Genomic DNA, 17012 nt, shown 5'->3' on the forward strand with positions numbered 1-17012 from the left:
TGTGTATTCTCAGCTTTTTTTCCCTAAATCTTTACTGCTAAAATGAACTTTTTATTTCATCCTTATTCTCTTCTACTTTGCTCCAAAGACTCATACGGGCTGAGAGAGATCCACTGGGGGTACATAACCACAATTTGGGAAACTCTGCTCTGAAATAATAATGTTCCCTAATCACAATCACTGACTTTATTAGGTAGTCAATTAGCTATTTTTTAACTGGGGAAAGAAAAATTCCTAATTCCTTTTTTCTGAAGTTACTTCAAATGCACTTTTACAATCATGCCCCACTGGGAGCAGGAAAGCATACCTTTTTCTTAGGTCAGTGGAACCTTCACTCTATAAGGAAATAATCTATAGAGACCCCCCACCCCAACAGACTCACAGCAGAAGAAAGAACCAATGATAATTGTGCTCCCTTTATATTGTATACTTTCAAAGCAGATTCATCCATTTCACTTCATCCAGTCTGTTTTTTATTTTTTATTTTTTTAGCAGATAAGAAAATAGAGGTGTAGAGTCTCATGGTAATAAAAGCTACAGGGGTGCCTGGGTGGCTCAGTTGGTTAAGCGTCCAACTTTGGCTCAGGTCATGATTGTGGGTTCAAGCCCTGTGTTGGGCTGGTGCTGACAGCTCGGAGCCTGGAGCCTGCTCTTGATTCTATGTCTCTCTCTCTCTCTCTGCCCCTCCCCCACTCTGTTTCTCTCCCTCTCTCTCTCTCTCAAAAATAAACACTTAAAATATTAAAAATAAATAAATAAAAGGTACAGCACAGGGATTACAGGCACTGATATTATGATAGCGTTGTGTGGTGTCATCAGATGGTAGCTACAACTTGTGGTGAGCAAAGCTTAACATATAGAGATGTTAAGTCACTCCTTTATACACCTGAAATTAATGCAGCATTGTACGTCAACTATACTCAAAAAAATTTTTTTAAATAGAACCTAAGAGAAATTAAATAAAAGATGTCTTTAAGGTCACACAGCTTGTCAGAGACCAGAATTTAAACCACCACTTGATGATTCTGATTAAAAAAAACAAATTTAGTTTCACAAATAGGATTCAAGATCCAGCAATCTTCACAAATGTTATGGTGGGGAAGCTTTTGTAAGCAATACTTACCAGTGACTGTGCTTTCCTTAGTTTAGATCTATCCTGCAATTTATTTTTCTTATCATGTGACTGTCGGCTGAAATCTGGGTTCATTTCATGTCTTTTCATCCTTCTGTAAATTAGAAATCATTGGAAAATTACAAACAATCATTTTAAATTTGCATGGCTATTTGTCTGTTTGATTTTGTTGTTCCTATGATTTAAATGATCGTTTTCACTCAAGTGGAAATGGGCCAAATGTAGATCATAAGAGAACTGGTTGAATAAACTCTGATGCATCCACACAATGGAGTACCATGAGCTACAAAAAGTAAGGCAGGGTAATTCTACATACAACTGTGGAGTGATCACCAGGATATATTGTTACATGAAAAAAGAAAGGTGGGGGTGCCTGGGTGGATCAGTTGGTTAAGCTTCTGACTTAGGTCAGGTCATGATCTTGCAGTTCATGGGTTTGAGCCCTATGTCAGGCTCTGTGCTGACAGCTCAGAGCCTGGAGTCTTCTTTGGATTCTGTGTGTGTCTCTCTCTGCCCCTCCCCTGCTCACACTCTGTCTCTCTCTCTCTCAAAAATAAATAAACATTAAAAATGTTAAAAAAAAAAAAGAAAAAAAAGAAAGGTGAATAAAGTGGTATGTTTATTTCAAAAATGCCTGTGTGTATTTGCTTAAATTTTTTTAAATGGAAGGACGACACCATAACATCTTGAAAAATGGTTACCTATAAGTAGGATCCCTATGTGATCCAATCAAGAACAAAGAACAGTATGGAGGGGTAGGAACAGAAGCTAGACTTCTCCAAATATACTTTGTTTTATATATTTGACTTTGGAACCATCTCAATTTTTCTCAAAATTATAAAATAAAACAAAGGAAGAAAATCCCTAAAATCTAAGAACAAATAAAAGAAACAACCTTGTCTATGGAGTTAGTGGCATTATTACACATGGAGGAATTAGTTAGTTCATGGGACTTTAACACAGTAATTTGTCCACATATTCTTTGTAGTATTCTACTAAGAACTAAGGACAAAAATACAGGCAAAGAAATCTTAAACTGTTTTTTAGTAATCCTATTGTTTGTATTAATATTAGTATTGGTTTTCTAAAACTATCATACATATTAGGATAAAGTAGGGATCAGCAAACTGCAGCCCAGAGGTGAACTCTGGCCCAATGCCTATTTTTGTAAATAAAGTTATATGGGGATATAGTCATGCTTATATTTTTTTGCATCTCGTCTTTGACTGTTTTCAGACTACAATGGCAAAGTCGAACAGTTGTGACAGAGATATATCCTGTAAAGCGTTTATTCTCTGGCACTTTCCAAAAAAGTCTGCCTGAAGTAATGGATCTAAGCAATGATCCTCAATAGCCACTAACATCACAAAAAAAGAGACAACCGGAGATTTGCACCTCATGATGGAAGTACATGATCCTATCTCCTCAAGCCTCTAGCTCTGACCACCAGTATGGCCAAGTACAGGAGACAGAGGGACATGCCAAGCTGCACGTTGGGAGTACAATCAGCAAAATCAGAATGTGAGAAGCTCTACAGAATAAATAGCCTGATTTCTATAACAAACAAATTGCAAGGGGAGAAAAAAAGGACAGAGGATAAGCCTATAGATCCAAAAAAAGAAAAAAGAAAAAAAAAGATTTAAGTGACACATGGACTAAATACAACATGCAAACCTTATATGGAAGCTGATTAAACAAACCGACTGTTTAAAAATACCTTTTGTCAGACAAAGATACCTCAAAACTGGTTTGATATTTGATTTATTACGAAATCATCCATGGATTTAGATGTGATATGAAATATCACAATTTCAATATATATTGAAATATATATGAATGAAATAATACAACCTTTAGATTTGTCTTCAAAGTAACCTGGGGAAAGGGAACAAGGGGTGAGGGATAAATGAAACCAGATTGGTCATGAGTTCAAAACTGTTAATGCTAGCTGATGGTTACAAGTGGTTGTATTTTGATATTTGAATATCCAGTATAAAAATTTTTATTTAAAAAGTCCAGCTTTGCTCAAATATTTCTTGTTGCTTAGTTTTCAAAAATGTCCCCCAACTTTTAATTAAGAACTTTTGAATATAAAGAACATTTGAAAGAATAGCACACTGATTACCCATATACTCTCCAACTAGATTCAACAATTACTAACATTTTGATATTTTTGCTTTATCCCTCTCTCTATATAGATACATATATATAGATACACACATCACGTATATATGTATGTGTGTATATATATGTATGTATGCATTTTTCCCATACTGTAAGAAAATAAATTACAGACACTTCACCCCTAAATACTTCAATACTCATCTCCTCAGAGAGTATTTGCCTACCTAACCACATTAGTGTCATCATACTTTGGAAAATGAATGGTAATTCTTTAATATCATTTAATATTCAATTCATATTCAAATTTCTGCAATTGTTTCAAGAATGTCTTCTATAACCTTTTTTTTTTTTTTAATGTTTATTTATTTTTGAGAGAGAGAGACACAGAGTGAGCAGGGGAGGGGGAGAGAGAGGGAGACCCAGAATCTGAAGCAGGTTCCAGGCTCTGAGCTGTCAGCACAGAGCCTGATGCGGGGCTTGAACTCACAAACTGTGAGATCATGACCTGAACTGAAGTCGGATGCTTAACCGACTGAGCCACCCAGGCACCCCAGTCTTTTTTTTTTTTTTTTTTAAATCAGAATCCTATATAGATTCAAACTGCATTTGGTTGTTATGTTTCTTATGTCTAGAACATTTTTCCCACTTCTTTTTTTCCTCATGGCACTGACTTTTTGAAGAGTCCAAGCATCGTGTCTGTCTTGGTGAATGTAGCACATGCACTTAAAAAAGGGTGTTCGTGGAATTGTCTATTTATCTCTTTAGATCCATCAATTTTTCTCTTAAGTACTTTGAGCCTTGTAATTAAGTAGATATGCATTTGTAACAGTTATATCTTCCTCTTTAGTTAACCCCTGTATCATTATGAAATGTCCCTCTTTATCTTTGGTAATACTCTTTGTCCTGATGGCTCTTTTATTTGATATTAGTGGTCATCCTAGCCTTCTTATGCTTACTCTTTGCATGGTACATCTCTTTCCATCACTTCACTTTTAAACCTATCTGTGTCTTTGTATTTAAGGTGTGTCTCTTGTAAAAAGTATATGGTCAGTTCTTGCCTTTTTACCCATTCTATAATCTCTGTCTTTTAATTGGGTGTTCAGTGCATTAACACTTAATGTGATTATTGCCTTTCATAAATGGTATCTGAGTTTCACAGAAAACTCAGGACATTATCAGTTTATCTCATGTTAATGTACCATTCATATGCCTGGGTATCTAAGTTTGTCTCTCTCCTATTTACCACCATAGTCCAGTATAAGGGCCACACACAAACTCTTAAATACTATCTTCAGGAATACATTGATCAATACATAGTCAATACATTCACAATGATTCAAAATTCAAGAGTTCAAAAGGATGTACAGTGAAATTTTTCCATCTATTCTTGTCTCCAACTTACAGTTCTCCTTGAAGGCAAACAGTATAGTATCAGTTTCTTGTGTATATTCCAAAGATACTTTATGTATAGATATTTTATGGATATATGTGTGTATATGTGTGTGTATATATATATATATATATATATATATATATATATATATTCTTTCTCCTCCACCTTTTTTTTTTTTTTTTTTTTTTCGAGAGAGAGAGAATCCCATGAGGGGCAGAGGAAGAGGGAGAGACAGAGAGAGAAGCAGGGCTCAAGCTCACCTGATGTGGGACTGAAACTCATGAACTGTGAGATCATGACCTGAGCCAAAGTCAGAGGCTTAACAAATGAGCCACCCCAGGCACCCTCCCACCCATTTTAATATAAATGGTAGTATTTCTTTTAAACCCTGCTTTTTTTTTTTTTAAGTTTTATTTATTTACTTTTGAGTGAGAAAGAGAGCACATGCAAGAGGGGCAGAGAGAGAGAGGGAGACAGAGAATCCCAAGCAGGCTCCATACTGTCAGCGCAGCAAACCCATGAACACTGTGAGACCATGACCTGAGCTGAAACCAAGAGTTGGACGCTTAACCACCTGAGCCACCCAGGTGCCCCCAAAATTTGTTTTATTTTATTTTTTTGAGGGAGAGAGTGTGCGTGCATGCAAGTGGGGGAGGGGGGGTGGGAGAGGGAGGGAGACAACCTCAAGCAGGCTCCATGCCCAGTGTGGAGCCCAAAATGGGACTCAGTCTTGATCTCGCCACCATGAGATCATGACCTGAGCTGAAATTTTGAGTTGGATGCTCAACCAACTGAGCCACTCCTAAAACTCTGTTTCGTACCTTGATTTTTTTTTTTCACCCAGTACTTTCTAAGTTATTAGCAACTCAATTAGATTTTTTTCTGATGCAACTAAAATTTAAAGTTTATGAACAGAAAGGCTACACTTCTTGCAAAATCAGTTAATGAGTATTGCAAAGCTAGTCAGTGATGATATAAAAATGAGTAAGGCACATGGTCTGCACCCTCAAAGAGCTTGATTCTTGCCTAATTTGGGATACCACTCTCATCTCACCTCCAAAGGGACTCGAGTAGTCCTGAAAATACAAAATACACAAGTAATCTGAATGTCCCCAACTCAGCAGACTTTGTGGGATTACCCTTTCTTTTACTATAGCCACATAATATAATTTGAGTAAACCATCCTACAAAATAAGTGCTTACTTACTACGTGTTAGGCGCTTTCGTAGCATGTTGCATATATGAGGATTACCTCACAGGGATCCTATGAGCTAGGTATTACTATTATTGCCAGTTTACAGGTGTGGAAACTAAGGCACAGAGAAGTTACGGAACTCCCCAGGATCACAAAACTAGAAATGTGGGAGTCTGGATTTGAACCCAAGCAATATGGCTCCAGAGCCTGTACACTTTCACTATCTTATGCTGCCTTGATGTTAATCTGTTTAAATATATTCTGAAAACGTAGCAGACATATTAAAACATTACAAAACATTTCAAAATTTATTTCCTTTATTTCTTATTTATCCTGTAAACATGTATGTATGTGTATATTAACAAACAGATACATGTGTATATACAGACACAGATGTATATTTTCCTACTTTCTCTTCTTTCTGTACTATGGGTGGCATACTACAGATACTCTCTTGAAATGTGCCTCTCTCCCTTAACATACCTTCTTACTGCCAATCAGTTCAGAGAGCTCTTCCTCATTTTCATATGTGCCTAGTACTCCATTGTGTGAATGGACCATACCCAGTTTATTCAACAGACATTCTCCATGTATGAAAATTTAAGTTATTCCCAATACTTTAAAATAGGAAACACCCCTGCAATAAATATCCTTATACAGATATACTTCTCATATTTTCTTTTTTTAAAGTTTATTTATTTTCAGAGACAAGAGAGAAAGTGTGAGCAGGGGAGAGGCAGAGAGAGAAAGGGAGAGAGAGAATCCCAAGGAGGCTCCACGCTGCAGAGCCCGATACAGGGCTCAAACTCACTAACCATGAGATCACGACCTGAGCCAAAATCAAGAGTCAGACACTTAACTGACTGAACCACCCAGGTGCCCCTACTTTTCTTATTTTCAAGGTTGATTCCTAGAAGTGGGATTTTGGGGTCAAAATGTAAAGACATATGTATTTTTGCTGGGTAATTGCCAAATATCCCTCTATAAGGTTTGTGCCAATTTATATTCCTACTAGCAATGTATGAGGTGCCTGTTTGCCCATAGCCTCACCAACAGAATGTATTGTCAACCTTTAAACTGTTTGCCAATCAGATAGTTGAAAATGGTAAAATAATTAGGTTTGTTAGTGGGAATGGGGTGGAAAAGATGACAGGATGGGAGAGGAATGGAAGAGATGGGGGTGTGGCACTTCTCTGAGTATACCTTTTGTGCACTTTCCGTATACATTTTAAAAAGAGTTTTTATTTATTTATTGGGGGGAGAAGGCAGAGAGGGGGAGAGAGAGAGAGAGAGAGAGAGAGAGAGAGAGAGAGAGAGAGAGAGAGAGAATGAATCCCAAGCAGGCTCCACACTGTCAGCACAGAGCCCGATTTAGGGTTTGATCTCACTAACTCTGGGATCATGACCTGAACCGAAATTAAGAGCCAGAGGCTTAACCTACTGAGCCACCCAGGCGCCCACTTCTTGTTTGCTTTTATGTAGTTTGAACTTTAGAACTATGTAACAAACCACAGTGAAGGGAGATATTTAAAAAAAGAACCCACATAACTTTTGAACACAGTGTTATGAATATATGCCCTCAGACTAAAGTCAAAAAGAACCATAAACAGGGTTGCCTGGCTCAGTTGGTTAAGCGTCCAACTTCAGCTCAGGTCATGATCTCATGGTTTGTGGGTTTGAGTCCCATGTTGGGCTCTGTGCTGACACGTTGGAGCCTAGAGCCTAGGGCCTGCCTTGGATTCTGTGTCTCCTTTTCTCTCTGCCCTTCCCTCGCTTGCACTCTCTCTTGCTCAAAAATAAACATTAAAAAAAAAAAGAACCATAAGCAAATACTGTCTAGTTAGCAGATTTGTTTTTTTTTTTTAATTTTTTTTTTTAACGTTTATTTATTTTTGAGACAGAGAGAGACAGAGCATGAACGGGGGAGGGTCACAGAGAGAGGGAGACACAGAATCTGAAACAGGCTCCAGGCTCTGAGCTGTTGGCACAGAGCCCGACGCGGGGCTCGAATTCACGGACCGCGAGATCGTGACCTGAGCTGAAGTCGGACGCTTAACCGACCAAGCCACCCAAGCGCCCCAGCAGATTTGTTTTAATAATGAAATAGGTTAGTAATTTTAAAATTACTTTCAGTATTTGTAAGTAAATACATACTGTTCATGTATATGTGTGTGTGTATAGTATGCAATTTTTATATAAATTATATATATAGTATATAATCAAAATTATATATGTACATATATAACTTGCATAAATAAATATGAGAGCCTGGTTTCTCACTGTCAGAGAAGGGAGGTGTAAATATGGAAAAGGAAAAGACCAGAATGAATTCTATGGTGCTAGACTGAAACCTGAAGTATTAAAATATCAAAAGAAGGGGCGCCTGGGTGGTTCAGTCGGTTAAGTGTCCAGCTTTGGCTCAGGTCATGATCTCATGGTTCGTGAGTTTGAGCCCCGTGTTGGGCTCTGTGCTGACAGCTCGGAGCCTGGAGCCTGCTTCAAATTCCGTGTCTTCCAATCTCTCTGTCCTTCCTCTGCTTATGCTCTGTGTCTCTCTCTCTTTCAAAAATAAATAAACATTAAAAAAATATATATCAAAAGAAGCTGTAATGTGAAATTATAAGAGCTACAAAATGCAAACAAAACCTAATGAACAAGGCAAATTTACCAATAATGGTTTACTTCTCAATTACTTTTTGCTTCTATTCATTGAAGAGCATTTTTTTTCACAGTAAATTCTATTTTCATCTTTTCCTATACTGAAGTGCCAGCAAATTGTGTCTAATGGCAAATAAGTAGAAAAGAGCACGGAGCTTCTCACCCTTGCCAGATTTGCACAATGGGATCACAGTTGTCCAGGTAATTGAAGCGAATGATATCAGTTGGATGTTTGTCAGAGGATCGCCAGGGTGGGAGTTCTTTCTCCCCGTGAGTCTTCTTTCTCAAAGAGGAAGAGGACCGGAAAGCGGATGCTGGAAACTGCTTTTCCTCTGGAGAACTGCTTGTAACTGGTTGAATGTCAGCAACCGCAAACCTGTCTTTTGGAGGTGTCTAGAAGAAGAAAATTATTTCTGTTCTTAAAACATCATAATAATTACAACGAAAAACAAAACACCACCATCACCACCATCATCATCGCCCCAACTGCAATGATAATGGTGACAATAATTATAGCAGCCACCAATCCAGGAGTACTTGTATGTGTCAGGTACTTTCTCAGGAAGTTTTCATGCATTATTTTATTTAACCTTCATATTAATTCTAAAAGGTAATAGTTACTACTCTCATTTACAGAAGCGGAAACTGAAGATAGGATAAACCAATGAGCTTGCCCACTATTACATAAGTAGTAAGACAGAGGGTCAGAATTTTTTTCTTTAATGTTTATTCATTTTTGAGAGAGAGAGAGAGAGAGAGAAAGAGCAAGCAGGGGAAGGAGAGATCAGAGGGAGAGGGGGATAGAGGGTCAAAAGCGGACTCTATGCTGATGGCAGAGAGCCCTATGCGAGGCCCAAACTCATGAACTGTGAGATCGTGACTTGAACTGAAGTCAGATGCGTAATGGACTGAGCCACCCAGGGACCCCAAAGGGTCAGAATTTGAATCTAGGACTGTCGTGCTTTCAAGTCCTCGCTCTAAACCTCTCTATCCTGTACTGCGACCTCTTCTACCACATCATTGTATAATTTTTCCACAATTGCAGTTAACTTATTCCTAAAAATGTACACATTCCAAAAAAGGTACTCCAGGCTTAATTATCTATAACACACAGGGACAACTTCGAGTTATATGGGGGGTAAACTATAGATTTTATCGGTTTTCAAAACCTTAACTGCTCCCAAAGAATAGTTTTGCTTTAATTTCCCAAATTGAAAGTCTATTTTTGTGTGTGAAATTCATAAGGTTTTTTATGTGGTTGTAACCTAAGGGAAGTGGTAATGGTATGTTGAGAAGCCATTAAAGGCTTAATTTTTGTTTTTTAAGAGATTAGGGAAGCTTTGCGTGGTAAATTGGTTTGCTTGAATTGTTGGTGAAAATTAATAAATTCCCCAATCTCTTCAAGCAGAATCAGTTAGTTTCTTATCCTTGTGTTAACTGTTCATTGTATACATTTCTATTACAGAATAGCATGTATTACTCCGTGTTGTAATTATGTATTTGTTTATGTCCTAGGCCACTAGACTAGGCTCCTTGAAAGCAGGGTTAGGACCCTTATACTCAGCACCCAGCATATAACAGTACTTAATAAATATTTACTAATTTAATGAATGATTGTTAAGAAGACCTTTCATATTTATATAATTGATAGCTCATTATTGGTTTAGTATTCAATATTTTCTTCAGGTCTCATTTAGAATGGTCATTCATTTCATTTCTCTGAGCTTATATCAAACAGAATCTGTCTGTTTTTGCTGAAGAAGACCTTATTTAATACTACTGGGAATAAATAATACACAACAATAAACAATTTCAGGCAGAAAAAACTCATGTGTGTTAGTAATTTTATACAAACATTATTCATTCTGAAAAGTAACAAAATGTTTGACACTTTAACAAAACAGAATAGAAACTGTGATACTTCTCTGTATTAAGTAAACAAAATGTTGTTCACCTAAAGCCTTTTTGAGAATTTTTAAAATCATGAGTGGATATTGAACTTCTGTTAAATGCTTTTGTTGCATAAACTGAAATGATCATACATCTTTTTTCTTTTATTCCGTGAATTACATTGCTTAATTTTTTAATATTATGCCAACCTTACTCTCCATGGATACATCCCACTTGGTCATCATGTATTATTCTTTCTTTATAAATAACTTGATTTAATTTGCTAATATTTTTAAAGGATTTTTATGTTTGTTTTCCTGAGGGACATTAGTCTGGGGTTTTGTTTTCTTTTCTTATAAAGGTTCTATCTGGTTTTGGTATAAAGGTAATGAGTTGGGAAGTGTTCCTGTCTTCCATTTTATAAAAGGATTTATGTAGAATTAATATTTGGGTGGCTCAGTTGGCTGAGCGTCCAACTTTTTTTTTTTTTTTTAAAGATCTAATTTTTTTGTTGTTGTTTATTTTTTAGAGAGAGAGAGGCAGAGTGCAAGCAGGGGAGGAGTAGATAGATGGAGACACAGAATCAGAAGCAGGCTCCAGGCTCCAAGCTGTCAGCACAGAGCCTGACACAGGGCTCAAACCCCTGGACTGTGAGATCATGACCTGAGCTGAAGTTGGAGGCTCAACCGACTGAGCCACCCAGCCGCCCCTGAGCATCCAACTCTTAAAAATGTTTTTTTAATGTTTGTATTTATTTTTGAGACAGAGAGAGACAGAGCATGAGCAGGGGAGGGGCAGAGAGAGAGAGAGAGAGAGAGAGAGAGACAGACAGACAGACAGACACAGAATCCGAAGCAGGTTCCAGGCTCTGAGCTGTCAGCACAGAGCCCGACACGGCTCAAACCCACAAACTGCGAGATCATGACCTGAGCCAAAGTCGGCTGCTCAACCAACTGAGCCACCTAGGTGCCCCAAGTGTCTGACTCTTGATTTAAGTTCAGGTCATGATCCCAGGGTCATGGGATCAAGCCCCGCATCAGGCTCTATGCTGAGTGTGGAGCCTGCTTGAGATTCTCTCTCTATCCCTCTGCCCCTCCCCTCCACTTGCTCATGCTCTCTCTCTCAAATTAAAAAAAAAAAAAAAAAAAAAGAATTAGTATTCCTTCCTTAAATCTGTGATAGAATTCACCAATGAAGCTATCTGGGTCTAGAGTTTTATGGAAAATTATGAATTCAATTTCATAAATGATAAACATTTATTCATGTTTTCTATTTCCTATTGAGACTTTTTGTAATTTGTATTTTCAAAAACTGTATTTCATCTAAGTGGTCAAATTTAGTGATGTGAACTAATTCATAGTATTCTCTCATTATTCTTCTCATGTTTACAGGATCTGTACTGATGCCCCCTCTTTCATTTCTGTTACGAGTAATGAATGTTTTCTCTCTTTTTTTCCTTGATCAGCCTAGCTAGAAACTTATGAAATTTATTTATGTTTTCAAAGAAGCAGCTTTGGTTTTACTGATTTTTCTCTATTGTTTACTCTGATTTCATTGATATTAGCTCTTTATTATTTCTTCCTTCTATCTACTTTGGGTTCAGCTTACTCTTCCTTTTCTAGATTGAGTCTTTTTGAAATTATATTGTGTGGGGTGGATAACAGAGCCTTGCAGATAGTTACAAAGATCATTCTAGTCCAGTCTTCATGTTAAGCTTGAGGAAACTAATATTAACCACAACCATTTGCTCATAAAATGCTTTCAAAAGCTCTGCTGAAGCACATGCCAGGTACAAGGTACTGGGGGTGGGGGGGAGGTGGAAGGGGGAGGTGCTTGAGTGAAGGTAAACTCCAGTGGCTGCCTACATTCACCATCACTGAAGTAACCTCACAGGAAACTACACAAATTACTCAAGTATGTATGGTGCTGACAGTTGACTTTTTAACCTTAGTCACATGACTTTATTAACCTTAATCACATGACTCTTCAGTGTTTCTGACTTAGGTCTATTTCTTTTTTTTTTTTTAATTTTTTTTTTTAATGTTTTTATTTATTTTTGAGACCTTGAGAGACAGAGCATGAGCAGGGGAGGGGAAGAGAGAGAGGGAGGCACAGAATCTGAAGCAGGCTCCAGGCTCTGAGCTGTCAGCACAGAGCCTGACACGGGGCTCGAACTCACAGACTGTGAGATCAAGACCTGAGCTGAAGTTGAACACTCAACTGACTGAGCCACCCAGGTGCCCCAAGGTCTATTTCTTTAATCATTAAGTTTATTAGTAGATTTTATTAACCTTTGTTGTTCTGATTTAGGTCTATTTATCAAGCAGAAAAATTAAAGTTTAATATAACAAAGTGTTTGCTAAAGAAATATAATACTAAGCAAAGAGGTGGCAATTTTCTCGCATCAGAACTATTCATTATTTTTAAATACAGTTATACATATTTTATAGAAAAGAATTATTGCTAAAGACAAAGCTGTAAAGTCAGTTTTATAAGTAATACTCAAAACCTCTTTTCCTCTACAAACTGGTTAATCACTTTTCTCTTCTCTGCCCCAGAACTGCCCAAGCTTCAGCTATTGAATGACATTCCCTGCCCCCAACTGAAAATGAGAGTCAAGAAAAGCCTTATCAGATCTGAAAAGAAGTCACAGTCATGGTAATTTTGAAAATAACTTCTTCCATCACTGCAACTTAAACTTTTCTTTTTTAAAAGAAATCCTCGGGGCGCCTGGGTGGCTCAGTCGGTTAAGCGTAAGACTTCGGCTCAGGTCACGATCTCGCGGTATGTGAGTTCGAGCCCCGCATCGGGCTCTGTGCTGACTGGTCAGAGCCTGGAGCCTGTTTCAGATTCTGTGTCTCCCTCTCTCTCTGACCCTCCCCCGTTCATGCTCTGTCTCTCTCTGTCTCAAAAATAAATAAATGTTAAAAAAAAAAAAAAAAAAAAAAAGAAATCCTCATGGAGCACACCCATTACTGAAATCTGAAAGACTAGTTTTATCGTTGCAATTGTAACAATATTAATTATGCATAGTTTATTACTATATTAAATGTAGATGGATTCTACTTTAAAACAATAAAACTAAACCTAAATGAACAAGTTAGGAGCTGACTATTCATCTTTCAAAAGGATTCTTCAATTTTAAAAGGATTCACTGCAATTTTTTCACAGGATATGATACCCCTGTGGTTTTAAAAATCATTTAAAAAATTTAATTTACACATAATTTTCAGGAACTTATCTATTGTACAAAACGATGCACAACTCTGCATGTGTATAGATCACACCATAAAGAAAAGGCTCATAAAATTTTCCCATGAGTTATCTAATTAACTGTGACTATAAGAATGAACATAAACATTGGTTATAATGCAGACAAAACAACTAGAAAAATTATTCCTGCATTATTTACTTTTTATGATCATATGTAAATGCTTTACATTGCTTAGTTTCTAGATTAAAAAGAACTTTAGTATACTCATTACTCATTTCCATAATTACAGATTTATTGGAAAAATTTTCTTTGTAAATGATACACAAATAAACTTTAGCTCACCTGATAGAATCAGAAAATTTGAATTAATAAAGTAAAATTTGATGACCCTTTGATAGCAAATACTGCACATTCTCCACAGAGTCTCAGTGTCAGAATTGCTTGGTGTGTGAGTCAGAGACACAGAAATCCAGGAATCTGAACAGAATGAGGAGTTCCGCAGTCCTAGCCTCCTGGGTGGAACTGTGGTTTTGGGAGTGTCCCATGAGGACTCTCAACTAGCATGGATGTCTTGAACAAGGCTATCAAGTTCTCAGAAAAGGAAAATTTTGACCTAATAGTGTACTTCCTTTCAACCAAGTCCCCTCCCCAACTTCAAGTTTGATCATTTAGTCTTAGTTCTGGAATTCCCTTTTTTTTTTAAGTTTTAATTTATTAAAAAAAGTTTTTTTAATGTTTATTTATTTTTGAAAGAGAGAGAGAAAGAGTGAGTGAGAACAGGGGAGGGTGGACTCAGAATTCGAAGCAGGCTCCAGGCTCTGAGCTGTCAGCACAGCGCCAGACTGTGCTCAAACTCACGGACCATGAGATCATGACCTGAGCCGAAGTCGGGCGCTCAACCGACTGAGCCACCCAGGTGCCCCTAAGTTTTAATTTAAATTCCACTTAGTTAACATACAGTGTAATATTCATTTCAGGTGTACAATATAGTGATTCAACACTTACATACAACACCAGGTGCTCATTACAAGTGCCCTCCTTAATCCTCATCACCTGTTTAACCCATTCCCTGCCCCCTCCCCATCCATCTCCCCTCTGGTATTCCTAAATAGCTGATATTTGTATATTTGTTGCTTTTCGTCCCAAATGTACCTTAGGCTTGGTAACATGAAGTTCTTTTACCATTTGAATGTAGTGCTTCTTCCATATACCCTGCTCAAAGGGAGTTGGAGAGAAATTGATGTACCAGTTAAATCGTAAACATTTGAGCATCCAGAGCTGATCCAGCTCAGTTAAGTTCTTCCAGTGCCAGCTCACCTGAAAAAAAGTAATTGGAAAGAAAAAAAAAACTTAACTCAGTTTACATGCCCATTTTTTCTAGGTCTTGAGCTGTCACCCTGGACCTGAGATAACTCTATTTTTCTTTTCCTCCAAATCACAACTTAAATAATTATCTACCTGAAATGCTCTCTACCTAGGCAGGAGGATTTTCTGTAAATGTTAAATCACACTTAGATTCAGAGTCAACTAATATTTATTAAGTACCTATTAACCATCCCCACAGCAACCTAAGGAGGTAGGTGTTATTACTACTCTCATGTTGCAAACAAGGCAACCGTGGCTCAAATAGACTTTGGAACTTCCTAGAAGTTCATATGAAAGTTATAGGAGGGTTATAGAAACTCAGGTCTGCATATTATTTACTCATTTTTGGTATGCTTCCATTTTCCCCCCGTTCTTATGATTTAACTAAATAGAAATTTTATAAACAGAACGCAATTACTGATATCTTATGGTGTGCCCGTTGTAGCCTTTAAGATTCCATAGAGCATACACTGTTTATTCTCTACATTCCATTCCCATGGCATTCTGGTCATTCTCACACATCCAGCAAATGTTGGAAATGACCCTACTATGGTGCAGCAGTATTTATAGTAACTTACTTCAGATTTTGAACAAGTCTTGCTGAAAGCTAGTTCATATATAAAGTTCAGCCCAGGGGTTCTGTGTCGTGTTGTAAGAGTCGCAAAGACAACATCTAACCTTCAAACCTAAATTTCAATCTTGGGAAATTAGTCGCTTTTTCAAGATTAAGTCATTAATAATTTTTGAGCACACACACAAAGGCAGAACACTATAATATTCATCCATCCATTTATCTAGCCCTCTCTTCCTCCTTCCATCTACCAAATACTGAGTTCCATTATGTTTAGCATTGTTTTCTGGGCTGAAGAGGAGACAAACAGGAGAGGGGAGGGCACAATTACAAGAAATAACAGGTTCAGGAGCTGGAAGAATGAAAAAGGGTAGAGAATCTGACAGAGCCCTGCAGGCAGGAACAGAAATCACATCTACTTTGTTCAATGCAGAAATGAAACAACAGCAACCTTAATCCCCATATGGTTCATTAACTCAGAATTCAGTGGAGAGGTGGGGTTTCGGAGGGATGGGATGAGGAGAAAAATATCTCAATTCTCACTCTTTCCCTTATTTTCCTTACATCTTGTTTTGACCTGGGTATTAAGTTTTTCCCTCCCTCCCCCACTCCCCGGGGGTAGATAAGGTTTTTGTATGTTTTGTTTTTGCTCTTTGGTGTTTTTTTTTTTGCTTGTTTTTAAGGTAGACAGGAATGAGGCAAATTGAAGAGTAGGTAGGAGGGTAGGAGCTTTCGAAATTATCAGACCCTTCCTGCCTCCATCTTTTTAAACAACTCAAAGCTCATTTTACTGCAATGACATTGTTTAAATCTAGCTGAAGAACAACTGCCTGTGTTTTCTTCACAGTCAGTACTGGGAAAAAAACATAATGCCAGGATCTTGTAAGATTGACATATGGTACACATATATGATAGGATTAGTGATTTCAAATAACATTTCCCTCAAATGGAAACAGTCTCAGTGTGCAAAATTTGAAAAATTCCAAGAAGTTTAAAGAAAAATAATACCCGGGGCACCTAGGTGGCTCAGTCAGTTAAGTGTCTCGATTTTGGCTCAGGTGGTGATCCCATGTGAGATTGAGTCCTAAGAAAGAGACTGCGCTGACATCCTGAAGCCTGCTTGGGATTCTCTCTCTGTCCTTCCCCCTGTGTGCTCGCTCTCTCTCTCTCTCTCAAAAAAAAATAAATAAATAAAATAAATAAAATAAAATAAAATAAAATAATCATTTAAAAAGAAAAACAATACCCATAACCCCAAAATCAGAGATTACCTTTATTAACAACCTGACAGAGTTCTTTTCTTTTTTTCTAGGCATTGTGAAACAAAATTGGGAAACTATATATACACAATTTTAAATTGTGTTTCTTCATTTTACATATTATAAGCATCTTTGTGTTTTGAAAACATGTTTTCTAATGTCCCCACAGTAATTCATCATATAGCTATATGATACTCTTTTTTTTTAAATT

At 37.3% G+C, this 17012-nt stretch overlaps 1 protein-coding gene across 5 annotated transcripts in view; it reads right to left on the minus strand.

The window, feature by feature from the left end:
• FBXO16 (F-box protein 16) overlaps positions 1–17012 on the minus strand; it is a 55553-nt gene that overhangs the window by 12645 nt on the left and 25896 nt on the right. For 4 of the 5 annotated variants that reach the window (XM_019440882.2, XM_019440881.2, XM_019440883.2 and 1 more), the window contains 3 exons: positions 14759–14923; positions 8666–8895; positions 1124–1226 (listed from right to left, as the gene is read on the minus strand). In XM_019440882.2, the coding sequence (XP_019296427.2) occupies positions 1124–1226; positions 8666–8895; positions 14759–14923 (498 nt within the window). The remainder of the gene's footprint in view (positions 1–1123; positions 1227–8665; positions 8896–14758; positions 14924–17012) is intronic. The other variant, XM_019440884.2, reaches the window with a different exon arrangement.

The sequence above is a fragment of the Panthera pardus genome, unplaced genomic scaffold, assembly GCF_024362965.1.
Source record: "Panthera pardus isolate Hobbes unplaced genomic scaffold, ASM2436296v1 HiC_scaffold_13, whole genome shotgun sequence".
Lineage (NCBI taxonomy): Eukaryota > Metazoa > Chordata > Mammalia > Carnivora > Felidae > Panthera > Panthera pardus.